Source organism: Hipposideros armiger, unplaced genomic scaffold (genome assembly GCF_001890085.2).
Source record: "Hipposideros armiger isolate ML-2016 unplaced genomic scaffold, ASM189008v1 scaffold_29, whole genome shotgun sequence".
Lineage (NCBI taxonomy): Eukaryota > Metazoa > Chordata > Mammalia > Chiroptera > Hipposideridae > Hipposideros > Hipposideros armiger.
This window is the reverse complement of record NW_017731379.1, coordinates 3,182,098-3,210,013: the sequence shown is the minus strand read 5'-3', so window position 1 is coordinate 3,210,013 and position 27,916 is coordinate 3,182,098. Positions and strand designations below refer to the sequence as shown.

Below are 27,916 nucleotides of genomic sequence, written 5' to 3'. Positions count from 1 at the left end.
GACCAGCTGAGATAGGATTACTCAATAGGTAGCCCCCTGCTTAATTGAAAAAATGCCTGAAGTGTTAAGTATCATGTTTTATCTGACACAGAAAAGTATCACCTGTTCAAATTTCCAAAACCTTCGAGGAGCATAATATTTTTAAATGAGCTTTACCTAAGGGTTTACATAATACATGATATCAGGTCAGCAAACTCTACACAAAGTTGCTTTCCCAGACAAAATAAGGAGTTTCTTGAAGCAATAAACTCTTTAAAAGTTTATCCCCAAAATAACTGTAAGTCTTTGTGAAAGCAGATTATTAACTAACACAAAAAACAAGTTATCATTTCAATTCATATAGTTTGAGCCTGAGTTTAGTCAGGAGACTGAGGGAGGAAGTATGTGTGTTGGGGGGGAGGGAAAAAGGGGGAGGGAGGGAGGAGAAGAGGGAGAGGGAGGGGGCGGGGAAGGAGGGGGAGGAGGAACCAACAAAGAGCACTTGGGCAAGACAGCAGTGATAATAAATTACTTGGCACTATAATCTCCAAGAAAGGGGCGGGGCTAAAGAGGTTTTATGAAATCAATGTAGGCAAGAGTTCCCAGCAAGACAAAGAATTAACTCTTCTATAGTGGCTATTTACCCAGAATGAAATAGAGAAAAGCCTCTATAGATTAAGAGATAATTAACATAACAGAATATTAAAATTACAAACAGGTTGGGGAAATTTTTTAGCAGGAGCGAAGAATACAGCTTCCTCCTACTCATTAGCAACAACATTCACTCAGTAGAGACATGTGTTACAAAGATCCTCTGTCTTTTCCACTTGCTAGAAAGAAGACACCTCGATACCTGATAGTAATGAAGCATGAACTCAGAATAACTGTTCTGAATAGAACTAATTTTCTTTTTTTTTTCTTTCCTTATTACAGTCCACTGCAAATCTTGCCAAGCACAGTGTTTTTGGTTTCATAGAATTTACAAGATTAAATCAGATCGAGGGAAAAAGTGTATACACACATACAGATAGAGCCCTTTAATATATAAGAGAAACCATTTTCATGCAAACCAGGAGATATTACCAAACCATATAAAGATGCTGGAAACAACCTTAGGAGAACAGAAAGAATACTTGGGATCTCATTTCCAATTCAGGTTCTGGCACTACTTAAGCCATATGACCTCAGGCAAACCAATTACTAATTGTTCCTGGGTCCCAATTTTCTCCTCAGTTAAATGAGAAGAATCTAACTATATGTTCACAGAGGTTGCTTCTAATTCTAGCTTTTTTTTTTCTTTTTTAACTGAGCCATCCTGCCACCTATTGGCAGCTCAGCGGCAACTCAGCTCGGGCCGGGAATAGAACCACTGTTGCTCAGAGCTCACACTCTTGAGTGAGCTCTTAACCAACTGAGCCACTCCGCCTACTTCTAATTCTAAATATTGCGTTCCGTAGGTTTCAGTGAAATGATCAAGTTTCTTAATATAAGTAAGGCTGCTTCTAACCTCTTAGTTAACTATATAACACCAAAAACTTCAGCTACCTCTGCACTTGAAAATTCTTAAGTGACAATACATGATGACCAAAAGAGATCAGAGTTAAAAATCCCCCAAAGCAAAGCTATAATCATTTTCCAGTCACCTACTTATTAACCAAGGTGACTAACTCAGTGAATTACAGTATCAAACTACTCCTGGCTAGCTTTTATTACGTTCAAAAGATTACGTAATATTACGTAGGACAAAGATCATCTCAGAAAAGTGTGTGATAATATTTTCAGGAAAACAATACACTTAATATAAAACATCACATTTTGAAATGATGCAAAGTAACAGTATTCTGCACTGACACATGTCCAATTTTTAGAGTAAAATGACAACATCACCATATTTTCATTTATATAGTGATTTCACATTTCCTATCTCACTTAATCATTGTGACAATCCTATGAAGTAAAGTAATAAGCAGTACTGTTATCAGCCCAATCCAAATCAGCTCAGAAAGCTAGGTAACCTGCCAACCTTCACTCAATAAGTGTTGGAGCCCAGACTTCAGTCCAGGTCTGATTTAAAGTCTGATGATCTTCTGCAATCCTAAAAAGTGGTAATTCAAGCCAAAAGCAGGAAGAAGTTGGAAAACAGAAAATTTGGATAATCAATCCCTGGATAACTGAATTGAACAAAAGAATATAAAATGTAAGATCAGGTTTGGTAGTTATAAAGTCAATATGCAAATGTACCAGATGTTAAGAACCAATGATAAAATCTAACTTAAAAATTCCACATCTCAAAAATTTTGTCAGGGGCAAACGGCTGGCTCAGTTGGTTAGAGCGCAGTGCTCACAACACCAAGGTTGCCAGTTTGATCCCCACATGGGCCGCTGAGCTGTGTCCTCCATAACTAGATTGAAACAGCTACTTGACTTGGAGCTGATGGGTCCTGGAAAAACACTGTTTCCCAATATAAAAAAAAAGTCATTTAAAAAAGAAATTTGTCACCTCATTTCAGACAAGTGTGAAAAATTTTTCTAAACCAAAAATAAGAATACTACGTAAACTAAACAATAACCTGATTAAACTAGCTATAGGTAAACTGCTAAAAGGCATTAAACCATTTATTTATGAAGTAGTTCAGAAACTTGGTTATTTTGGAATGTGAGTCACAGAAATTAAAGTGTATTAACTAAGTAGAATATATCCCTCAGAAGAAAGTAAAATGCTTCAGTGTTTTAAAATAATACATGCAAAGAAATAGAACATAAAATATTTCTACTATAGAGTCATTTCACATCTACACAAATTGGTCACATTTGTCTGGGTACCACCAACCCTCTTCTAAAGGTCAATAAAAACATAATCTAGAACACATAAAATGTTGCCTAGTAAATAAGTTTCTTAATATCATCATTTATTGAAACATACAGCAAAGAATATACAACTAAAATCAGAACTAATGATAATACAATTAATAGGTAGTAGCAATCAGATTTTAAATTTTCTATCACTTCAACATTAGAAACACCTGTACAAGCTTCTCCAAAAGATCAGTGCAATTTATCTACAAAATTTCTGACAAGGCCCAAAGGAGAACTAAAAGTAAGGAAAAGGAGATACGCTGCCAAGACAGGTAAATGGAGCTAGAACCTATATGTTATAAGATTTTTCAATGGAAATGCAGAAAAACAAGATAATAGTGTAAAACCTACTGGAGGTCATAAGTAATCTTAGCAGTGTGATACAGGGCCACATATGGGTTCTTGGAATTTTAGAGATTAAGCCGACCTTCATGTTTTATTGCAAATACCTCCACTATAATGCAATACTCGTACAGGGAATGGAGGGGTCAGGGATTTGGAAAAGGCAGAGAAACCTATTCTTCGTGAAAGTCCTCTGCAAGAAATCTACGGTACGAAGGCCCCATTTCCTTGGCCACCAACGCTTTACATGGAACTTGCACGCCTGAATTTTGTTTAGAAGCGGATATATTTAGCGTCATGCGCTAGTGGCTGGGTAAGGCAAGAACCCAAACTGACAGATCTTGAGAAACAGCTTGGTCATCAGCTGGGACGATCTCCATTTACTCTAAGGTCCGAAACACCCGAGGCAAAAAAGAGGAGATGGGTACTCTACAAAGGCTTAAAACGGCTTCCAAATCCGCGGCGCTGAGAGCAAAAGGTCGGGAGGCCAGTGTATGGGTTCAACGTATCGGTGGCCCACCACGGGGAGATGTCCCAAATAACCCGGCTACCGCCTGACTGAGACATCCAGAGTCAGCAGTACCCTAAAACACAGCTTGAAGTCGAAATCACGGTGCCCCAGATCTGCACGGTCTAAGTGGGAGAGCTCCGGAAGAAGCCAAGCTTCGAGGACAGTCTCAGGATTCCGTCCCCACTTCCCCGCGCTCGTTTACTTACCCGCTCTGACCCGGGCTTCTCCGGATCTCAGGCTCCTGGAAGCGGCTCCAGACCGACTCTCACACCCGCCGCTGGGCTCCGGCCAACCGGAACTCGCTTCCGTCACTTCCGGTCCGTGTCCCCCAGGAGACCGCCTCCAAAAGAGAAACGTTCCCACCTGCTTTCGGCAACCTTGGCCGATCGTCGCGGGATTTCGGTTCCGGACCTGTAGGCGGGGCAGAGAGGAAGAATGACTGTTCTCTACGCAGTTCTTGATCCGGAACTTGTTGTGAAGGGATCCCGGAAAAGGTAACTGCCGCGACAGAAGCGTGCTGGGTACTCAGAAGCGAAGAACGCGAAGACGCGAGTGAGGCGGAGAGGTGCTCTAGGTAGGTCGGCCCCTTCCAGGGCGAAGGAGGGGGATGTCGTTCTCCATCCTCTCTCCAGTGGGACTGCTTCTTCCCACCTCATTCCGTAACCCCACCCCACCCTTCATCTTCTTCGTAAATTGTCTTCGGTCCACTGGCCACTGGAGCCACTCTTCCTGTTCTGCCAGTCGTTCTTTTGGAAGAAGGGACCAAGATGCTGGGGAGGGGAAGGACCCAGAATTTTTAGTTCCCAGACAAGTCCTCCAGTCATGCAGCATCGATGTGCCTACTCCGAATGTGAGAAAATACCGAGCAGGCTCACACTCGGCTGAGTATTTATTGAATACATAGCGTACCAAGTTGAGTCCTACGAGGAAAGAAAAGGTTTCTAAGAGTATGATCGAAAATTTGGTACCCCTGTGTCATACCGACATGATGCCTAGAAAAGTCTTTCTTTAATATTATATCCCAGGCACTGTACTGGACGCTGAGACTATGATCTGCGGTAGTTATGTGTGTGACAGCCGCTCTGGAGAACAGAGTGGGGGGTGGTCAAGACCAGAGGGAGGGGTCATTTGAACTAGGCCTTCACGGGTGATGAGGATGTTTTTGTTTGTGTGTTTAAGTGGAGAAAAATAAAAAATAATTTCAGGGAAAGATTGCTACTTGAAAGAACGTAGTAATTTGGTGTGGCTGGATAGTACAGAATATAGCAGGAAAATAGGTTAGAAGGATCAAGTAGGCTGTAACCAAATTGTGTAGTGCTGTAAATCCGTGCAAAGGGGTTTATGTTTTATTCTTTGGGCGTTTACCCAGTGATTTTTGAGCAGGGCAATTACAGAATCAGATTTGTGTTTTAGGAGTATAATAAGGGCCGATGGACTACGATGAACCAGAGTAAGAGTGAAGCAAATGTGGCAAGATTAGAGGTAGTGAAGTTAATTTTGGAGGTTTTTGGTCAAGAGATAATTAGGGCACTGGTAGTAGAGATAAGGATATGGTTTAAGAGATTAATTTAACAAGTGTAGGTGACTGGATGTGGTAGGACAACGAAAAATCCAGGGTTAGTCATAAATGAAGACAGAAAAAAGGAGTTTGAGAGGGAAGGGAAGATTCTGACTTCAGTTTAGGACACAGGTTAGAGGACTTCATAGACATCTAAGTGGTAAAATCTAGCAGAAGCAAGACATTCAAGTTTGGAGACCAAGAGAGGCTTTAGTAGTCCTCAGCATGTGATGATATGGGGATAAGTGAGATTGTTCATCTGACAAATTGTTGTCTGTCTCCTCCTACTAGAATGTTAACTCCATGAAGAGTGGGATTTTGTTTTGTTCAGTGCTCTATATCCAGGGTCCAGAACAGTGCCTGGTGCACAATAGGCCCTCAGTAAATAGTAATTGAATGGAAGGAGTATATGAACCAGCACTGTCCAGTAGAACTTTCCGTGGTCATGGAAATGTTCTGTCTCTGTCTGGTAGAGTGGCCCCTAGCCACTGTAAAGTTGTTGAGCTATTGAGAACTTGAAATGTGGCTAAGTGTAACTGAAGAAATGACTTTCTATTTAGTTTCAATTAGTTTAAGTTTAAGTGCATTTGGCTAATGGCTACTATATTGAACAATGTAGTTGTAGACTGAAAAGAGAACCAAATGTGTGAGCTAAGAATACATTGGGGGAAAACAGAGGACATAGAGCCAGAGAAGGAAACTGGAAAACAGCTATTCAGAAAGGTGGGGTGGTAATGGTGTGAAAACTGGGTTAAAGAATTCAAGGGAGGAAAGTTTAAAGGAAAGGGATCGGTGAATGGTGCAGAAAACTCTAGATGAGGCTTAAAAGGAGGCATCTACATTTGGCAATAAGCAAGTGTCTGGTTCCTTAGCAATTTCAGTGGGGAAGGGAGGAAGGTAATTGAAGGTTAGAGTTAAATGGAAGAGGAAAAATGAGACAGTGGTTTAAGGTCCAAGAGGAAAGGATTTTTTGGGTTGGAAAAGGCCAAGGGGCAGTAGCCTGTGGAGTGGGATTCATGAATGGGATGCAAGAGCATTGCTGAAAGGGGTTTATGGTGAAAGGGGTTTAGTCTGGCAGAGGAATTAGAAGGCACTAAGAGGACGGTTTTACAGGACATACTTATTTTGCAGTGCCTTCATTGCCCAGTATTATCTGTGAGACTGAGAATAGTTATTTTTACCTTAGTTTCAAGCACTGGGTTTATTGGTATGTTTATAGTAGATATGCAGGAAAGGGGACATGCTGAAACACTATTTAGTGGAGTTATATGATAATCTGATCAGGCTGATGTAAGATGAGAACATCCTAAAGAACAAAGATGTTAGTATTAATTTTAACATTTTAGAATTAGAGACCTCATGAGATATGGGAAAGAAATGATAAACTTGGTAATTTCCGGAACTTTTTCTGCTTACCTGTTTTTAAAGTTTCAAAGATGAGAAGCTTTCCATTATGACCTTTAGATTGAGTATATTTTTTACTGCTCTTATTAGTATGTTACTGTGGATAAGCAGCTTCTCTGATTCTTATTTTTCTTATCTTTAAAATGAGGCTAATATCTTCCTTTCATTTTCATAGCAACAATAATGGAAGTAAAGGCTTTAGCATATTATCCAACACATAATAGGTCCTCTCTATATATAATAGTTCCCTTCTCTAGATAGTACCTGAATTTAGTATATGAAATATTTGGTTACTTTGCAACCTAGAAATTAGTTCAGAGTCCTTCTAATTATTGACATAAAGGTTAGTACTTTTTAATATAATTCAATATTATTTGGAGTTTGATTGTTAGATTACCAGGGAAATCCTGCTGATACGTAAGCATCATGTAGTAACTAAACGATAGATACATTATAATTTTTTTCCTGGCTGCAAAGGCATCTAAAGCTATCAAGTCCTATGTGTCTGTATCTCCCTGTCACCATATTAGGCACACTAGTTAATGAGGACTGAAACTAGGTGCTGACAGCTCACCATATGTGACCCTTTTACCTCTGGCCATTCCATGTCACTCTCCTTTGAACCTTAAATGTTTGTTTTCCTCAGGATTCTGTTTTAGCCCTTTCTTTACACTACATACTTTCCCCAGTGGCCTCATCCACTTTCATCACTTCAGTAACCTCAGTTGTATGTTAAGGTCTCTTAAGTCTGTATTTCTAGGCTAGGCTTATCTTCTGACCTCTAAAATGATATACATATGAGGTGGTGTGATCCAACAATACAGTGAATATTTAAATAAAAAAACTTATTACAGTAAAAGACACATTGCCATTAATTCCCCTCAAAATACTCTCCCTTGCTTTGAACACACTTATCCCATTGTTCTTGCTACTTTTGAAGCGGTTCTGGAAGTCCTCTTTCGTGAGTGTCTTTACTTCAATCCTCCATGACAGCGCTCTGTGTCACACATCGCTTCTGGTACCGCAGTTTGTCACATAAAAACATTACGGTGTGTCCTCATTCACTGGATCTGGCACTGTGTGACTACTGGCTCTTCCCCAAAGTGAAAGTGACCATGAAAGGTAAACATTTTGAATCAATTCAGACATCGAGGCAGCCATGACAGCACAACTAAAGACACACACGAAAGAGGACTTTCAGAACTGTCGATGGGATGTGTTCAAAGCAAGGGAGTATTTTGAGGGGGATTAATGGCAATGTGTTTTACTGTAATACATTTTATTTAAACATTCACTGTAGGTTTTGATTGTACCTCATATTGTGTGGTTTGCTTTATATGAATGTCCCGAATAGGAAGATCCATAAAGACAAAGTAAATGAGTGGTTACCAGGGGCTGGGGGAGGGGAAAGTGGAAAATGACTGCTAATGGGTACAGAGGTTTCTTTTTGGGGCAGTGAAAATGTTCTGGAATTAGATAGTGGTGGTGGTTGTTACCCAATCTTGTAGATATATTAAAAATCACTGAATTGTATACTTTAAAAGGCTGAATTTTATAGTATGTGAATTACATCAAAGTTCAACGTCCCCCTTCCCATTACTATCCTGATATTAAAAAAATTGTTAATACTGTATAATCTACCATATAATTTCAAAAATACTTCCTAATTTTTACACAAATGGGAAAAATAAATCTATAAAATATATATTTCTAGGACTTGTGCCTATTCATAGAATCATATGAATCCAACAGCTTCGAATGTAGACTGATAGTTTTATTGGTGACTCAAATACCATGAAAAAGACGTTTGCTGGAGTAACAAGAATTTCTAAAAATGATAAAGGATGACCTGCCTTTGTTTTATGTGATAGACTTCTGGTAAATTCTGTGTATATTAAAACTATGCAGAAAATCCTTTGTCTTCATCATACGTAAAAGGAAGTTGTGTTCTAGTCTCGGGTATTAATAGTTTTTCAACCATAATGTCCAGTGGGACGAATCCTCGCTCCTTAGATCCTTGGGGCATCTTAGCAAAACAGAACATTTCCTTTCTCCAGAGGTAGGAAACTGAAGAACAGAGCTTTGTTGTATCCCAGGACAGAGAGATTCCTCACACTGCGATTCAAAACGACCTAAACTGTTTCACCTGTATTGAATCTTTTCTAGTTCAGAGGAGGAAAAAACAGTACATGCATAAGATCCAAAATATATTTGACGTTTTTTTCTGGATGACCTCATATAGTTTTAAATGTTGCTTATATACTTACGGTTAAGGTGTTTTATCTGATAAGTCTATAAATTTCACTGCTAGATAGTAATAACTTTTTCCTTTCCTTTAAGATGCTCTCCAAATCCTTGGTTATGGAGTATTTGGCCCAGCCTGGTGCACTCAGCTTGGCTGCCGGAGTTGTTTGTGGCATGTGCCTGGGCTGGGGCCTCCGCATCCGCTTCGGGACAATCCCCAGAAGCTCAGCGAGTGAGACAGACAGAGAGACCGGAACTGAAACCAGCATCTTAGGAGAGAGTGGGGAGTACAAAATGATTCTCGTGGTTCGAAATGACTTAAAGATGGGAAAAGGGAAAGTGGCTGCCCAGTGTTCTCATGCTGCTGTTTCTGCCTACAAGCAAATTCAAAGGAGAAACCCTGAATTGCTCAAACAGTGGGAGTACTGTGGCCAACCCAAAGTGGTGGTCAAAGCCCCTGATGAAGAAACTCTGGTTCAATTACTGACCCACGCAAAAATGCTGGGACTGACTGTAAGTTTAATCCAGGATGCTGGACGTACTCAGATTGCACCAGGCTCTCAAACTGTCCTAGGAATTGGGCCAGGACCAGCAGACCTAATTGACAAAGTCACTGGTCACCTAAAACTTTACTAAGTGGAATTTTGTATGATGATGGTCCCACCACCACAAGCATTTGAAACTGTTAAATTTAATAAAAGCTGAATTTCTTCCCCCAATTTAAGTATTCTGTAGATGAAAATCTGTTCCCGTGTTCTTCTGTCATGTACTTGGTACAGTTATCTTGGGGCTAAAGGGGGAAAAAAAGATTATAATGGTCCTAGTAGTTCAATTGAAAATAAGAGAAACAGGTCACAACAAAATTGGGTTACAAGGGGGGAAAAAGCATTCCCTATGCATGATTAGGTCCCTGTCTTAATAGCTCTTCTTCCCAAAGACTATTGACTATTGCTGTTCCCCTTGGAGGCAGGGGTTCAAGGGTAATCCCACTGGGTGCAAACTGCAGTTTTCCTGCTGTCACTTTCTGGATGACTGATAGCCTACTTCTTTAATAGATATGGTATAGTTACACACATGGGTTTAGAATCTAACCTGGATTTTTAAATTTATGTCTCAAAGTTGATGTTTTATAGCACTGATATAACCCACCTGTGCACTGTTCCACGTTCATGTCCCTGACCCACATTGGCCAGAGGTTCTCAGCAGTGGTTCTACATCATAGCGTATAAAAATTGCTTTACTTCCTTCCCCCTTTTCTTAGCAGTGAAGGCATTGAAACTTATGAATTGACTTGTGTAGACCATTAAGGTGGTAGTGGGCATGCATACGAGTTTATGGTAATTGTGAAGTGAATGTAGTGTGTCATCCCAACACCCCAGTTTACCTGGAATTTAAGGAACTAGATAATTAAATTATTTAAGGGCACTTTATTTCCCTATTGATCTCTATACACCTAGCATGACACAAGTCCAATAACTACTATGTTATGCCAGCTGCCCAGAATATAAAGGGGAAGGTCCCAGCTCCCGAAGCTACATAGCTTCCATCCTTTTTGCAACCTATTCTTGCAAAAAGCCCTTTATCCTGAAAGCCTTCTTTAGGAGGATCCTGATGGTATTTCTAAATTCAGTATGTCCCTGAGAAGGATGGTGATGCCAAGAATTTCGCTAACAGGCGCATGGTAAGCGGCTCCAACTCTCTATGGTTAACTTCAACAATTAGCATTAGTTAGCAGTTCACTGCAACATAGCAGCATGATAGCACAACTAAGGGTAAGTTCAGTGGAGTCTGTGGGCAGAAAAAACTACTGCAGCCAGTGTTAAAGGTTCTAATATTTGGTCAGCTTTATGCCATTTCTACTGGCATATGACAACACAGGAGAAATTGCAACTGTAAATGATGCCACAGTAGCAACTGTTTCTAAACAGAATGTTTTTACTACTACAATAGATTCAAAAGTGATGCAACAACATGTAACTGGGTTGAAGAGAACCTTCAAGCATGATTCTGCCTCAGGTAATTTCTGAGGCTTGCCTCAGAGACCGGTGGTTCCAAGTTCAAAGAACAGTGCATTCCCAACAGGATGGCCTGTGGCTGATTCAAATCATTGTAATAAGTCATGGCATATCTACTAGAATGAATAGTATACAAATACTGGTAATTCTGGAAATCTATTATGCTTGTTTTCTAGTTCACCTGTACTAGGTATTTATTTTATAGATTTCATCTTATTTTATAGTTCTCAAAGTATGGGCAGAGCCCATGCGTTCTCTCAGACACTTTGAGGGAGGTCAAAACTATTTCATAATATTAAGACATTATTTTTCTTTTTCACTGTGTTGACATTTGCACTGATGATACAAAAGCAGTCATGGGTAAACCTGTTGGCACTTTCACAAATCAAGGCAAGGGCACCTACCTGAATAAGTAGTCATTGTAGTTTTCACTGCCCTACAATCACAGTAAAAAAATAGTTTCATGATGAAGCAGTAAAAATATTAAATTTGACCCTTGACCATTTGTCTTAATACTCTTAATATTAAACACTCTGGTGCACACCAAATATGATTGTCTTGAGAAAAAGATTAGTGTGGCTGAGTCGTAAGCTGAATTAGCTACTTTTGTCATGAACATCCTTACTGGCCAGGACAACCGACAAACTCTATAGTCCAGATCTGGGGGGTTTGGCAGACATTTCCTCATAAATAACAATTGACAGTATTTAGGGAAACTTGTATCTCCTCTCCTCCAAGCTTCCCAAAACGTTAAGACTTTTCTGACAAAATCAGTGTTCCTCACAAATGATTTTAAATGTGTCCATATGAAGCAAAGCTATATAATGTAGTAAATCAGTATTTTCCACGTAACCAATGCATGAGGTTACAAATCACGCATGGGTAAAAGATCCATTCAAAGTCAAGACAGATCAATATATTTTAATATAACAGTACAAAGAGTTCACTTTTATGGTTTCAATTCCACATTTCAACTAACCCCAAGTATGTGAAAAGGTTATTAAAATACTTCTTCCTTTCCTATTTACATATCTATATGAGGCCAGATTTTCTTCATATACTTCAACAAAAACAACATAAGATTGAATGCAGAAGTATATGAGAAGCCAGCTGTGTTAACACAAACTTTGAAGAGACTTTTAAAATATAGTACAATGCCACTCTTATCACTTGTTTGGGGAAATATGGTTAATTCCTAATTGTTTATATTAACATGGAATGAGTTTATTACTGTTATATTTAAATGGATTAATAATTTTTTTAAATTCTGTTTTATCTAACAGTAAATCTCAATAGACACAACTCCACATAAACTAAAGCTCTTTGGGATCTTCAATAATTTAAGAGTATAAAAGGATCCTAAGAAAAAGTTTGAGAACTACTACTGTGAAAATGTTTGCATGACTAAATCAATTTACAGAACATTCCAGCAGCCCTACTTAGAGATCATCATCAGTCTGATACTAGACTAATGTCTATGTTGAAATAATTGTCAACAAGTATCACAGATTTTTTTTTTTTGGTACAAGGGCTGTATGTGGATACTAGGGAGGAAGATCAGAGAGAGCAAGTTTACATCCTGAAAAGTTTCCCATTAATGTCTCCCCTCTTCTCTCCTGTTTCAGTTACATTTAGAGTGCTAAGGACCTCTTAGTACCCTAGTTTTCTGTTTTTAATTCCTTCTCCCAGACCATCATCCTATTCAGCGTAATGTTAGGGAAGACCCTTAAACAGTTTATTGCCCGATCTTGAGCTAGGCATTTTGTGATTTCAATTCCTGCAAATAATTCTGAAAAGTACTCATAGTGTTAACATACACACAAGGAACAAGCTTGCTCAGGATTGGAACCTAAGTCCTACACTACAGCAGTTTCTCTTTCTACTATATATAGACCATTATGGATGACTTAGGTGGCAAACCAGGACACAGCACCAGAGTAACACAAAGCTCTCTTGCTCTTTAAAAAAAATTTTAAGTATGTTATAAGGAAACTTTTACTAAACTATTTTAACCTGTTTCTATTAGGGAAGGGAAGAAAAAGAGAAAATTCCACTGATAGAAACCAGTTGATTCAAAGTATGGACAAGGCCGGCCGAGTGGCTCAGTTGGTTAAGAGCTCGCTCAAGAGTTTGAGCTCTGAGCAACAGCGGTTCGAGTCCAGCCCGAGCTGAGCAGCCGCTGAGCTGCCAACAGGTAGCAGGATGGCTCAGCTAAAAACAAAACAAACAAAAAAACAAACGAAAAAAAAAACAAAAAAACAAAGTATGGACAAGAGGCCGGCCGAGTGGTGCATTGGTTAAGAGTTGGCTTGGTCCAGAGAAACCCAAGACACTAATTCGAAAAAATATATGTACCCGTATGTTTATTGCAGCGCTATTCACAATAGCCAAGACTTGGAAACAACCAAAATGCCCATAGGTAGACGACTGGATTAAGAAACTGAGGTACATTTATACAATGGAGTATTACTCTGCTATAAAAAAGATTGAAATTGTACCATTTGGGATGCTATGGATGGACCTAGAGACTATTATGTTAAGTGAAATAAATCAGTCGGAGAAAGACAAATACCATATGATTTCACTTATATGTGGAATCTAAAAAACTGAATGAACAAGCAAAGTAAACAGAAGTGGTCTCAGAGATATAGAGGAACAACTGATGGCTGCTAGTTCGGACAGGGTGGGGATGAGGGAGAAGGGGAAGGGATTAGACAGCATAAATACGTAACTACAATATTGCCACAGGGACATGAAAGACAGTTTGAGGAATATAATTAATAATGTTGTAAATATGTTGTAGGGTGTCAGATGGTCATATGTCTTGCTAGGGAGACTGCATCATGGATGGGGTAGAGGCTTGATCACTGCACTGTACACCTGAAGTTGATATTGTATAATACTGTATGTCAACTATAAGTGAATATATATAGTCATGGGACATGGAGTATAGTGTGGGAGTGGAGTCAAGGGAATTGTAATAGATATGTATGATATTGGCAGGGGAAGTGGGGCGGCGGATTGGGGGAGGGGGGGTCACCTTGAGGGGTAAAAAGTATAACTATTGCACTGTGTTGTACAGCTGCAACTAATTTTTAAAAATGTGTATTTCACAATAAAAAATAATTAAAAAAAAAAAAAAGAGTTGGCTTGGGACCTCAGCTCTGAGCAGCAGGGCCCTGGTTCGGATCCCACATTAGGGCCAGTGACGCTGCGCCCTCTACAGCTAAGATGGTGAACAACAGCTCGACCTGAAGCTGGGCTGCCATGAGTCCCCAGCGATGGCATAGGCTGCAGTGCAGCTGGCCGGCAGCGGGCGTGAGCTTTTGTGAGCTGCCATGAGTGGCTGTCCAATGGCCGGCGCTTGACTGCCTCACCCGGGAAGAGTGCAATGATAATACCAACATGGGCCAGTGAAGCAACATCCTCCACAACTAGACTGAACAACAAAAGGGCAGCAACTTGTCTGTTCCTTTCCCTGATTCCCCAATAAAATCTTAAAAAAAAAAAAGTATGGAAAAGATCCAGGAGAACAAATCTTGACTCTGAAAAGAATGAGCTCACAGGCTCGCCATTACTGTTCTCCCTCTTGATTTTGATAAAGATGAAGAAAGGGGGCAGAGATCCAGCAGAAACAAATACAGCCGGAGCCTGAACAGCAAAATGGGTTCACTGTGACAAACCAAAAAAAGAAAAGGGGTTTTCCAGCTAATACTATAATTTCCTATAGGAAAATAAGGGGGGAAGAAGCCGAAGACAAGAGCAGGGCTTCAAAGTTTTTAAAAACCCTTCTTGGGCAACACAAGGCTAGGCAGCTCTCTTAACTCTACTAAGGATTAGTAGCGAAAGTAAGATTCTCAGTCATCAGCCAGAGAAGAGAGGGATTCAGACACTGGGTCAAAAAAAAAAAAAAAAGAAAATCACAAACTATAATTTGGGGACCCTTACAATTTCATGGCGAGGAACAGCATTGTCAACTACATGTTAATATATTTTTATTTCAGTTAATAAAATTTAACATTCATGATGTGTTTATTTTAGTAAAAAGCTTAAATAAAACCTTAGTGCCGCTTGGCTCAAACGATGGAGACAGCCAGAATGCAGCCCACTCCAGTACTGACTGGTTCCTTAACCTACTGCACGTCCCTTACACACAGTTCTGTACGTGACGTACACAGTCCTTTCACACATCCAATACTTGTTCCACTTCTGCTCTCACACCTCCCTGTACCCTCAGAATCCAATAGGAAACTACCAAAACCATGGTTCTTTTGGTTTCAGTTTGAGAGGTATTTAATTAAAACTTCCATTCTACATGTTATTTCCACAGTCCAGTAATTTATTTTAAATTTGAGTAATTTCAAATTCCACAAACAAAACTGAAGAACAGCAATATTTTGTTTGAAGTCTCTCTTCTGTACACTCAGTGATCTAAAACACCACAATATCCAACATACACAAACCTCAGGGAAGGGTTAGTAAATACACACAGATTGGAATCATGGTGCTCTTCGTTCCTGAATGGAATGGTCCCACAGAAAAAGCACAGGATACAGCACAACAGAAGGGCACCTGTTACATATGAAGTGAGCAAAAACACACTAGCATTTTCTATACGCGTAATGAGGAAACCTGCATAGGTCAGAGGGCCTTTTATGCTCGTTTAAAATTCAGGCAAGTTTTCTGTAATGCATTTTTCAAATAATTTGGAGAGCACTGCAGTCCAGTGTAGGAAATGCTGATTAGTGTCGTCTTTGTTGGCATTGACAGTCTCGCAGGGTCACATACCAATATATTCGCCTTAGCTTTTCTTTGAATAAAAGAGATTTAAATGCATTTAGACAATACATATTGTAAGCTGTTTACATACACTAAATTTAAGAGATTCAATATTAGAGTTTTTTTCTTTAAACACTACAGAGTGCAAATCAGGTTCTTCACAACAGATTGAATATTAAGCAGTTTTTCAAAGAATGAGGGGGAAGAAAAAAAGCCCAAGTGAATAAAACATTGAAACTATTCCCCTTTGAAAATAACTTCTAAAATGATGCGGAATGTGAAATAAGCTTTTAACATAGGTGATCCAAGTTTATAGTTAGAAACAAAAAGTAGTCCTTCATGAAATAAAGGTTATAAGAACGTGTGCCTGTTTTCCTCTGTTATAAACTGAGAAGCGGGTAGAGACGATGTTTCAGTACGAAAATAGGCGACTACAGGATCAGCTCTCTGTCTCACATGCTGTACCCAAAGCCAGGCTGTGGCTGCCCGTAGGGTGGCGCAGTATAACCATAGCCAAAAGGTGCCTGGGGAGGGACTGCAACACTGGGTCCTGCTGTCAGCATCAGCTGGGGCTGACCTAAAAGTGAGAAACAAAAAAGAGCAACAGGGTGGTAAAACTTGTTAGTGTTGTAGGACTACCATATTCCAATCCCCCCTACTCTAGCAGCACAATCACAATTTAGAATGAGTTTTGTGGGTGCACTTTTGAATGTCACAATTTTGGAATGACAGTCACCCTAAGAAGGGTCCTGCCTAAAAAAGCCAACAGTGCAGGGCCGAGGGCCAGAACTGTTACAATAATTACAGGACTTCATACCATTTAAAGCAATATGCACATGCTTGCTTGACATGATCGGGCAAGACATCTGCTACTAAGCCTATCACCACATGGTATTTGCACATTATATTTGGTGATAATACAATTAGCACAAGCAAAAAAATTTTTTTAAGCAAACAATTTTTTAACAGACATGGTTTTAATACAACTGAACTTTTAAAGTTAGATTTACGCATCTAAACAGTCATAAACCCTACTGCATTTTGAGCAAAGAATCCAGTACTTACTTAGAGAAAGCAATAAAAAATAACAAGACATTCAAATATGCACTAGGTATGAAATTCACTAGAGCATACAACCTCTTTCAAATATTATGCTAACACTCTTATGAAGTTTAAATAGTAGTTGACTACATACAGAAAATGACCTGTATAGAACCTGGCTTACTTAGAGGGAGAAAACATAACACACCTCTAAGCAACCCCCACCAAAAAAGTACTCTCCCACTAGAATGTAAACCTAGAACAAGATTTCTCCCAGCACAAGCGACCTCTTTTCTCTCTTTTTTGTGATAGCAACCAAAATTGTCTTTAGTGAGCAAATTCTTTTTGCAAACCAGCAGTTTATAAAAATCACTTCTAACCTTGATATTGACATCTATCTTGGAATTTCAATCCCATTGCCAACTACTTACAAGGCCTATCCATTTTAAACACCTTGAAGGCAAGCCAAATTCGGTAGGTGACCCCAAATTATTATACTCACCCTGCTTTTGTTCCTACTGTGTTTCCCATCTCAAATATGTCAAACATCTTGCTCCCATGTCTAGAATCTACTTAAATTTTATCTTCTCCAACTTTATCAAAATCATCTGGTCCACTAAACTTCCGAAGTCCTTTTTATTTATAATATAAAGGAGACAATGCCAAAATAGATTTGTATATTATCATTTTCTTTAGCAGGATGAGATACAATGGTCATAATTTTATGGCCTCCTCCAAAGTACTCCTGGTTATACTGGTATAACCTATACCTTTCAAATTCATTGTTCAAATGAATGTTCACCAAGAATGAAATGGAAAGGGTAAGTAGTTCAGACATGTAAGAAACTGAATTGCCTTAAATATTCACTGAGAGTTTGAATATCCTACCTCTCTGGAAAGTTCTCAAATGGAAACTCTATACAAGTTCTCTTTCCCAATTAGAATTTAAAGAGGATGTTCTCTTTATGTAAAGCATGCTAAAGAGAGCCTTGGCACTTCTGAAAAGTGAACTCACCAATATTTCTTCCTCAGTAATTTATGAATAACCAATCAGTGACCAGACCACAAGAAAATGTAGGTTATGATCATAAATTTTTTGAGACTGTCTTTTCATTTAAGATTATCTTAGTGAATAATGTCAATGCCTGCTTTAATTTAAGATTGTTTTCAGGGGAAAAAAATGCGAGTAGTATTTCTTAACTCATGGAGACTTTTTACATTTTAGCATATTTCTATTTTGAGGAAGAATCCCTACAGACTGAAACATTCGTTTACTATACTTTGTGAGGTTAAAAAGAGGTAGAGATTACCATAAACAATAGGTTGCGTCTCTGTAGCTTGTTCTTCTTCTTTTCTCAGTGATTCCGAAGCATCTAATTTGTCCACCTGGAGAAAAACAGGTAATGTTAATTAGCACCTCAAAAGTATTATAAACCTAGGTTTATGGCAGAAAGTGGAAAAGCCTTAGTATGTTAAAATTTGTCAAAATAAAACAGACTAGAAAGAACATTCTCAGGCCCTTCAAATTCAATGGCAATGTTCATACTTCAGTCAAGGTGATTTTTAGCACTGTCATTATAAACCCTCGGGAAGGAGGGATTTATAAAAGCCATGAAAGCGCACGCCGGGCTACAACTGGGCATGCTAGGATGCAGCCAGCCTGAGGGAGGGAGATAATGAGAAGGAACCACTTTTTCAAATGAGGACTAAATCCTATCGAAGATAGTAATAATGAACTCATGACCTGGCAAGACTTCCTCACAAAAGGAAATGGTATTCAAAAAAGTCAAATGAGTCTAATGCCTGGACAAGCACTTGTGCAGAATAAGCTACCTTTTGCCCAGTGCACAGCTTCTGCTGATATTGGTTACAGGTGCGGACTGAAGTTTAAGGCTCAAGTGGCTCCATATCTGATCTTTTTATATAGACAGGCTGCATGACTTTATGCTCAGTTTTCTAAGAAGTAATTAGGAATACCTGATTTTGCCTCAACTTCTTTGAGGAAGAAATTTTTTGCTTTTAATTAAGCCAAAGAAGTAAATGGCTATGATATGCTAGCTACTCTAAACAGAAGTGGATAGTATCAGACAGAAATAATACGGTAGAGGAGTCCAAATGTATTAGTGAAAGAAAGGAGCTAGAATACGTAAGTCCTTCCGCTGACTAGTTGTGTGACTTTGGCAAACCACTGCACTGACCCTCAAAAAAACGTCCTCTCTATACAATGTGAATGAGATATCTGCAAAGTTCTTCCTAGGACTAGCATGATTTGATTCTTCAATGCTGTGAAGAATTAGGGAGAAGTGACATTGGGACACTAGGATTAAGGAATCTCCACTGTACAACTTCCATTTGCATTTGAAACTACATTTGTCTTTTAAACTATATTTAAAAGTTGGTATCTCAACCAAAGCCTTATAGTTGGACTCCATTATACCTGAAGTAAAATAAAACTTCAAATCTCAATGTTATTGCCACTAGTGTTTTCAAGGTCACAAATGTGCTGAGTGAGATGGGGGGCAAAGTGCAGGAAGGAACTTTTTACGAATGTTCACTGCATGTTCTTCAAAAAGGCAAAAAAGACATGCAAACTTCAATGAAAAAGCTATAAAGACTGGGTCCTAAAAAGGTTAAAGCTGCCCGTAGTTTCTATTTGAAACTATTCAAAATAGTGTCTTGGAGCCTTCAGATCGGCCATTAAGGTTAGGACCGTATTTAGTATATATTTTCATTATTTCATATTAAATATCATAAATATGGGTCTAATCCATCCTAATTTGTAAGGGAACAAAATTTGAGAAAAGTAAACTGAAATGGACTCTAGACACCTTTAGATAAAATGCCATTTTTCTATCTTAGGAAAATGGGTTAATTTGCCTTTGTATACAATTTTCCTATTTTATAACCTAAGTGTTCATTCAGTCATCTCAATATGAAATTAAAGACCTCTATGGAATATAAGCACCACAAGAAATACCCACTGTTTGGCATCCAAACTTATAAACAGGAATTATTATAGCTATTACTTTAAAGCACAGTCCGTGCCATCAAAGGTCACATGGGGTTCTGCTAACCTAAACAGTATCCAAAAGTGAGCTAAAGAGGTTGTACAAAAAAATACATGGATGTGTGTACATTAATAACTTCTAAGAAGAAGAAAAATGCAACAACAAAAAACCCCAACAACCACATAATACATTTCCAGACTTTCAAGGAAAAGAATCTAAAGTGAACACATGTTTAAAAATTAATGTCTGAGTCAGATGTTGAAGACAAAAGTCCTATTACAGAAGTACATGTAAGGCTTAGAAAAGCTAGCAATACACAACGCCCAGGCATAGACATAGGCAGGCTGGGCATGGGGGAAAAAACCAAAAACAAAAAATAAGAACTCTGAAGGCGTAGCATCAAGCTAAGCAAAAAAGTTTGATTTGTCTATATAATGGGACAGCCTCTGGCACAGCAACATCCATTTTTTGTTTCCACTGACCCAATTTAGATTGCTTAGGAAAGAAAAGCAGAGAAGGCTTTTATGAACACAAGCTTTTGTTAAGAGCTGTAACAAAAGTTTCTGATCCTTGGATTTAAAAAGAAAAATTATACGTAAGCACGTCACTGAGTTCAGTTCCATCTGTACTGTTGAGAATTCACTATAATGTAAAAGGCTTTTCCACAAAGACTGCAATATGCTGCACAGGAAAAGTTAACATGCAGTCAGTTATTTTGGTGTATGTGTGCATGAAAAAAAGGCAAAAGTACTGAAGCAAGAAGTGAGATCTGAAGATGACTGTTGCTATACAGGCTCTCAAGAAACACACACAGCCCACAGCAATGCTTTAAGAGTTTCAGAAGTAGTATGATGTAATTGCAATGACTGTTTACATGCTTGATTTAAAACAACGCATACCACTGCAGTTCAATTACCTGTTTTTCACACACACGCTTTCTAACTGCCTTGCTTACTAGCTGCTGAAGGGCCTCACACACAATGCATTTTACTCAGGTTTGCCCTAAGTTCCAATGGTGACTCCAGTTTGGTTCAACAGAATTCCAAGGCATTGTCCCCCACCCAAATTCTTTTAAATTTGTTCCACTCTCCTTTACCTTCCTCCCACCCCCTTGACCACAATTTGATACCAGACATAAGTTTGCAAGTTGGTTTCATTTATATTGGGATGGAGACAAGCCAATAAAGGAAGCAGCAACCAAAAGGTACCTAAATTTGACCTTGGACAAGCCAAAAGATGAATAAGAGAGCAAATTTTAGGTAGCTTCAGAGGTGTGCCTTATTACAGAAAGAAGTTAATATTGCTTCGTTATATACAGAAATAATCCATGTTGCTTAGCAACAATTATAGCAAGCTACTCTCGTGATTTAAAAAGTTTTGATTCCTCTTAAAAATGGACTAGCACCATAAGAACTGGACACCTGGAGAAACATGAGGAAAGTCTCTTCGGAAGCAGCTAGTATCTCTTGTATCTACTTTCAGCAAAAAATTAGTAAGAATCAAGAGATCAGAAACTGGATCACAGTCCTTCAATACCAAAAAAAAAACCCCAAAAAGCCTTTTAGGGCATGTAAATACATATATAAATTCAACAACTGTCAGGCAAGCTCACAAAATAAAACCAGAGGCTGTTTAAATTTATTTAGAGTATTAAGATAATCCTATTACAGTCCAGATACCCTGACAGGGCGGAGAAATTTCCTGAAACTTTGGAATATGGAAACTCACCATGCTCAGTTTTTAATAATATATTTAAGAGACTGTGAACCAACTACTGATTAGCCTCCTGCCCTTCCTAAAGCCTATTAGCCGATTAGTAGCAAACATCTACTAATGTCCTACAGCTCTATTATAGTTATGTTTCAAGGGACTTGCAGAGGCTTTAGTGAAAATTTATTGGGGGGAAAAAGCAGCAGCAGCAGTGTAGAAAAGGAAGGAAAAAAAATCATGCAAATTCCTTAGACTTAGTCCTCCAGACTTAAAGATGGAAAAGAATCAACTTTCACCTTTTCCTTTATTGCATCAACCTGCAAAGGAATTCAGAAGGTGCAGCTTAGAAAAAAATCAAATTCCATATTGAGCATAAAAAGGTAGAATCAGCAACAAAGGTTTAGGGGAGAAACATCTAACCACTAAAAAAGGTATGAGAAAAGTGAAAATAAAGGGCATACTGGAAGCACAATTTAGAATATATATATTTTTAACTTCAGAGCTTATCGCAGAAGAATTTATGCTAGAGTCAGTGTGAAAGAAAGCAGCTTAAACGCTAGTAAAATTTACAGCACTTCGGTTAACAGCAGCTTAGAGCCAGGTCTCACAAGTTGGCATTATGCATAAGAAAAGAAGCTATCTCATCTATGGCTAAGTTAAGGCAACTGTTTTTTCTCTTACACTGAACTTTAAGCAGTTTATACACAGAAAGTGTTAATTCTTAAATTAACTGGACACAATGGTATCTAATTAAATGGTAGCCTAAGCAAATAATTCAGTATACTGGGGGTTGTTAGTGTGCTATTTTCCCCCCTTTAAATAGGCATGCTGAAGAGATCAGGTGTGAAACTGTATTTAATAAGCATGTTGTGCTTTCATGAAATGGGTCCTTTAGGGCCATTTTAAACATTCTACAGCAAGAAAGATAGTAACTGTTGAAGACAAGGTAAAAAATATTCTAATATTATAAAGGGACACTAAGATGAATAAGTGAATTTTATGATTATACCCCCAGCTTATTTAATGCACTTTTAGGAAATGTGTTAATTGTTAACCTCCCATTATAGTTTTAAATTAGGAGTAAAACTATCAAAATATTGAGAAGATTAACCGGATATTAAGAATACAGATATAGCTTCCCCAAGGGAAACAGGCATACACATTAAAGCCAAGAACCAACCAACTAAAGGGAATCTATACTACTAAGTTATGGACATCTGAGTTAAAAGAACTGATTTGAGGAAGACATTATTTTGAGAAAAAAAATTTTTTTTATCAAATGTTTAAAAAAACCCAAACATACAATATAGAAGTAATAATATTCATCCCCATTGAGGATAAACATTCTGACAAGTCATGTTTGAATTCCCTTTTCCATGCAATGTCATTTGTCAGATATTTAAAATTTATAGAGAACAGAAATATTTTATGATCAACTAAATGACTCACTTCTAGAGAAAAAACACTTGAGAAAGTAAGTCTGTACATAGAGTTTTACATATCCTCAAGACAATTAGTTCTAAATAGACCCAGAGGCGTCCTTACCTTTGTCAAGTATTCCTTCATGACCTGGATGAAATAGGGCATGGCAAAATCCATGATATTGTGCCTCCAGGCAGTTTCCAGGACAACATCTGGCCTTAAAAGATCGTAACAGGTAAAGAGACAAGCTCCAAAGCACTCTCTTTTTTCTTCCTGCAAAAACCACTGTAGGAGTTCTTCAGCCAACTCAGTGTCTTTAGATTCAGAAGCGTATTGCATAGCATCCTAGTCAAAGGAAAGGATGAAGGTCAAATATTAAACTCAAATATATCAAATTGTTAAACAAAGTAATTCAATGGGGCAAAAACCATCCCAGTTGTATCATTTAAATTCCAAGATTTGTTGAAAGAAAAAGTCAGCGTAAAGCATTCTTTAAAAAAAAAAAGAGAGGTTTGACATAAACATAAGATAGCCCCCTAGAATCAAGAAATTGACTTAATTGCCATCTCCTCAAATGGGGGCTTAAATGCAATTCTCATATTCACAAAACTAATACTTTTATAGACTAATCATTTGTAATAGAGCATTTCAGGGCTAGCACAGGTCATCTAGTACGTGGTATCACAGCCCTGCCCCCACCAACTTTATCCACCTTGTACAGGCTATCTTTCTTGCACAGTTCTACACTCTGTTTCCAGCGATTGTTGCCTTTGAAGAGATAAGCAGCAATTCTTCTGAACTCGATGAGTTCATGTTTTTCCAAACGCTGAGCAAGCGAGATATTGTCAAAGTTGTCATAAGCATCTATTGATGTCCGCAGAGCCTTAAAAAAAATAATAAAACAAAGCCATCCAAATGTCATCTCAGTGTTTCATTTTAAAGTTTATGTTCTACCATTCTCAATCAATAAGCCATTACTGTACACAACTGTATATGACTTGATCATTGTAACATGACAGCCTAGATTCAAGCATCAAACCACAAAGTAGTAATGTGAACAAGTGTCAAGGTTCTTCAATCTAATTTTATAACAAATAAATTCCTCGAAGGTACTGTAAAACTTCTAATGGTGTAATTTTCTCCAAGGTTTTCAGTATCAAGGACTAACCTGAATGGTTATGAAATTGGGAGGACTTGTAATTTGGAGGGTAAGATTTAAACTGATACAACACAACATGATATTCAGTCATACATGGGCATGGGATCTAAGGCTAAAAGAAAATGGTGTTGACAGAAAAAAGGCAACTAGCTGAACCTTAACTCTAATTAATTTTTTGTGGAATCCTTCAAGGTAAAAGTTTATTAAAAGATACTAATATGGTATTGGGCAAGAAAAGCAGTGAAAAAATACAGTTAATACCAAATAAGTTTTATGGACTAGTTAAGAAATCAAAGGCTTTCAACTCTATCTAAAAATCTAGAAGTTTAGGGATGAAGTAACCATAATATTTTTCTAAAGCAAGACAAGATCTAAACAAAATTCTGCAAACTTGGCACTTAATTAGAAAGCAGATTTATCAATCTTGAAAACCTCACTAAATTTAGACCCTAGGCACACAAGTACCTACTGTTTACAATCCTGAGGGAGAATGGGCTTTTTTACTGCAAAACATACCAACTTTAGAACCCAGTCATAACCTAATAGATGCAAGAACCAAAAGGTTTTACCTGATAATCTTCTTCTGTAATGAAGAGGTTGTTCAGTGATTCATTCACAGATTTGTTGTTGTGGTTCTGAACTGAACGCAAATATGGTTTCACCAGTGGTAGCTGTTTAACCTTTAAAATAAAGAGGTTTGTTACAAATATAGCACACTGTTCAAGTTCCATGGACAAAAGTTATGCAAGTATGTTTTAGAACCTTGTTATAAAGTTCTAACATTTTAAAAATTATTACCTTGCTGAAATAATTGACTGCACGAGTATGATCCAACCGTGGAGACAGCACCATCAGCAAATCATTTAACAACAGAGGCTTGAATTCTAAGTAGAACTGTATTGCTCTGTAGTATAGTTCCACATTGGCAACCTAAAATGGGAAAATCCGCATGTAAGTCAGTCAGAGTTATTTCCTAATGAGCTTACTCCTTCTGAAGCCATTGTCTTCTGAAGAAGGCACACACCTTGGTAATGATATCTTTGAACTGCCCTTCTTTCCATGCATCAGTTGGATGATTCATCATGGTAATTATGGCATTATCATATTCTTCATACTTGTCATACAAAAACACCAATTCTGCCCAAAGATGAGCTTGTTCTGCAGCTCTTAGCACCTGCGTAAGACATATTTAATTGCTTTAAATGAGTCTCTAATTATAGCTAGTAGCCTAAAAAAAGGAAGTTTTAAAGTAGTTTTAGCTGCAGAGTTGCTTCACAATGTTAAAGGTTGGTTACCTTAGGAATATTCACTCTGGACCAGAAAAGCTCCAGGTGCTCCCGCATCTTCTGTGGCTTAAATTTAGAATACAGAATGGCTAATTCGGTAAACATCCCCATATGAGCTCGCTCAAGTCCCAGTGCTGCTTCCAACATGGTTATCAGTTCTTCAAAATATCCACGATCCTAAATAAAGGAAATATGAAATTAAAGGTAAGAATATGTGTGGCATACATAAGATCTCAGTTAATATAAAAAACCTGATATCATTACCTGATAGTAGTTGATAAGTTCCTCCAACTCATCTGCATGCACTACAATATGAAGTCCACACATCTGAGCGAGACGGAATTCTTTCCCATCTACACAGGCAAAGCAGACCTACAATAAAAATTTCAATTATGTGAACTCAAATGTAAACATAGCTGGTTAGTTCAATCAATCAGTTTAAAGAGTATCTTAATTCTTCACTCAAATGAGTGTTGAGAGTACCTCTTTCCATGTTCGAGTACTGTTAGCTTTCCTAGCTCCATCAACAGCTGCCTGATATTCACCCAGGTGAACCAGGGTAGATGCCAAGCGTCCAAAATTGGAAACATTATTGTACAACAACTTAGCAGCATCATACATTTTTTCATCATAACAGCGGTCACCAACCTGAAAAAAAGACAATCCATTCTAGGTAAGCCTCAACTCAATTCTCTTTCCAAAGTCAAAATTCAATTTAATAGTGAGAAACAATATTTTTCCTGTAAGATTTTTTTTCCCTTGGAAATCTTCTGTTGTGATGTGTTGATGCTACTAAACAAAGTTACTCAACTAGTTATTTATTTATTTTTGTTTTTTTTAGCTGAGCCATCCTGCCACCTGTTGGCAGCTCAGCGGCAGCTCAGCTCGGGCTGGGACTCGAACCGCTGTTGCTCAGAGCTCAAACTCTTGAGTGAGCTCTTAACCAAATGAGCCACTCAGCCGGCCCTCAACTATTTATTTTTAAACTCTGCAAAAAAATCTGAACAGGAAACCTACTTGTTGGATATGAGCATTATTTGGCCCATTGATGAACTCTTCTAACTCTGCAAGGCGGTTTGTTTTAGCCAGTGCGAATATCAATTCTGTCTCCACATAGGACTCACGAGCCTTCTTACGGGCCATCTGCAAGTACTTTACCAGTTCTTCCCAGTTCCCTAGGTGCGAAAAAAGAAAAAAATTAATCCAAACACTAACATCCTAACATTTAACTTTTCACCCAAGTAAATGAGAATTGCCATTAATTTCTTTTTCAAGGAAACATTAGAGACAATAACACATGTAAACAGTGAAATGCATCTAAAATAGCAAAACTATTACAATCCTGCATTATTACTGACCACAAAGAATAGATGAATTCCCTTTTTCCTTAAAGTTGTAAGATTAGAGCTTGATCAGAATTTTCTGAGACTTCTAAACAGAAAATCAATCGTCTCCATGGACCTTTTAAGTTCACAAAATGTAGCCTCTTTTCATCTGGACTAAGATGGAGAGCTAAATGTTTTCACAAGTAACCCCACACAGTATCTAACTCCTACATAAGTCAGAATACACAGACATCTTAATGTTTCGCTTAATGATAGCTTAGGCACATTTTTTGATGTCACAAACATATAAAAGTAAGAAGTCGTACCACTAGTATTGGCAGCCTGAACAACTTCCATGTAGGATGAAGGATCATCTGCTTTGATATAAGAATCAATGGCTTCTTTTACCATTCCTTTCTGCAACTGGGCTTTCGCAAGCTGACTCCAAACAGCAGGTTCATTGCAGCGTTCAGCAAACTCATATGCCCGATCCAAGTTTCCAATATGTTCAATTAAGACCTACGCGACAAACTTTTGAATTAGTGTTAACAGTAAAACGAATCTTACAATTAAACAATCAGGATTTTACTGTTCTTACTGCCGCAGCAATCATATATGCCCACCCTTAGAAGACAATGCATACACGGAATCAAGACAAGTCATTACATTTAGTAAATCAACTTTAGTCTAAATAAAGACTTATTCACCTGCACTGCTGAAGTGTTAACATCAAATTTCCGGAAAATGGCAAATGCTTCCTCAAACAGCTCGTTGCTAATGGCAATGTTGGCAATATCTGGGGCATCATAATTATCCAGGCGGTTAATATATTCCATAACACGGGTACGGTCAGCTTTGATCGCAGTGAGGATGAGGAGGTTCTGCAGGTTCCTTTAAGAAAACAGATTTGAAAGCAACATTTTAAAACCTTGTAAGTCATAAAGAATAACACTGCAGCTATAGTTTTTGTCTCAGGAGGTAGGGGGAGAAGAGGAAGGTAGTAGAAGAGTGAGAATTCAGTCAACACTCTCCCATCTCGGTCTCTTTGTTCCTTCCCCAAACTGAAAGGCCATATTTCAAGACTGAATATAAATAGCCAATGGACCTCTCTCATAGCATACCTGTGTTCACTGAATACAGAGTTATCAAGGACAATTTTCTCCAGCAGTTCAATGAGTTCATTAGGAAGGTCTGCAGTCATAAAAGCCTTGACAGTCACTGACACTTCCTCAGGGTCCTGAGTCTCAGACAAGGCAGTCTGTACAACCTACAGAGGA

General features: G+C 38.3%; 3 protein-coding genes across 11 annotated transcripts in view; 1 reads left to right on the top strand and 2 right to left on the bottom strand.

Moving 5' to 3' along the window:
* Positions 1 to 4,156, bottom strand: part of VMP1 (vacuole membrane protein 1) — a 128,827-nt gene extending 124,671 nt beyond the window's left edge. For 5 of the 6 annotated variants that reach the window (XM_019636638.1, XM_019636640.1, XM_019636642.1 and 2 more), the window contains exon 1: positions 3,895 to 4,156. The gene's annotated coding sequence lies outside the window, so the exon portion shown is untranslated. The remainder of the gene's footprint in view (positions 1 to 3,894) is intronic. The other variant, XM_019636639.1, reaches the window with a different exon arrangement.
* Positions 4,157 to 4,172: 16 nt separating this feature from the next.
* On the top strand, positions 4,173 to 9,628 carry PTRH2 (peptidyl-tRNA hydrolase 2). The gene is made up of 2 exons (XM_019636643.1): positions 4,173 to 4,262; positions 8,991 to 9,628. Exon 2 carries the CDS (start codon positions 8,991 to 8,993, stop codon positions 9,528 to 9,530), a length of 540 nt encoding a protein of 179 aa, XP_019492188.1. The 5' UTR covers positions 4,173 to 4,262; the 3' UTR covers positions 9,531 to 9,628.
* Positions 9,629 to 14,887: 5,259 nt separating this feature from the next.
* CLTC (clathrin heavy chain) overlaps positions 14,888 to 27,916 on the bottom strand; it is a 65,874-nt gene continuing 52,845 nt past the window's right edge. For 2 of the 4 annotated variants that reach the window (XM_019636713.1, XM_019636714.1), the window contains 15 exons: positions 27,761 to 27,906; positions 27,347 to 27,530; positions 26,966 to 27,158; positions 26,332 to 26,489; positions 25,798 to 25,962; positions 25,579 to 25,686; positions 25,324 to 25,491; positions 25,053 to 25,202; positions 24,827 to 24,958; positions 24,598 to 24,708; positions 23,582 to 23,752; positions 22,993 to 23,214; positions 21,744 to 21,764; positions 18,040 to 18,115; positions 14,888 to 16,265 (listed from right to left, as the gene is read on the bottom strand). In XM_019636713.1, coding sequence (XP_019492258.1) covers positions 16,141 to 16,265; positions 18,040 to 18,115; positions 21,744 to 21,764; positions 22,993 to 23,214; positions 23,582 to 23,752; positions 24,598 to 24,708; positions 24,827 to 24,958; positions 25,053 to 25,202; positions 25,324 to 25,491; positions 25,579 to 25,686; positions 25,798 to 25,962; positions 26,332 to 26,489; positions 26,966 to 27,158; positions 27,347 to 27,530; positions 27,761 to 27,906 — 2,130 coding nt within the window. In that variant the 3' untranslated portion in view covers positions 14,888 to 16,140. The remainder of the gene's footprint in view (positions 16,266 to 18,039; positions 18,116 to 21,743; positions 21,765 to 22,992; positions 23,215 to 23,581; positions 23,753 to 24,597; positions 24,709 to 24,826; positions 24,959 to 25,052; positions 25,203 to 25,323; positions 25,492 to 25,578; positions 25,687 to 25,797; positions 25,963 to 26,331; positions 26,490 to 26,965; positions 27,159 to 27,346; positions 27,531 to 27,760; positions 27,907 to 27,916) is intronic. The other 2 variants (XM_019636716.1, XM_019636717.1) reach the window with 1 other exon arrangement.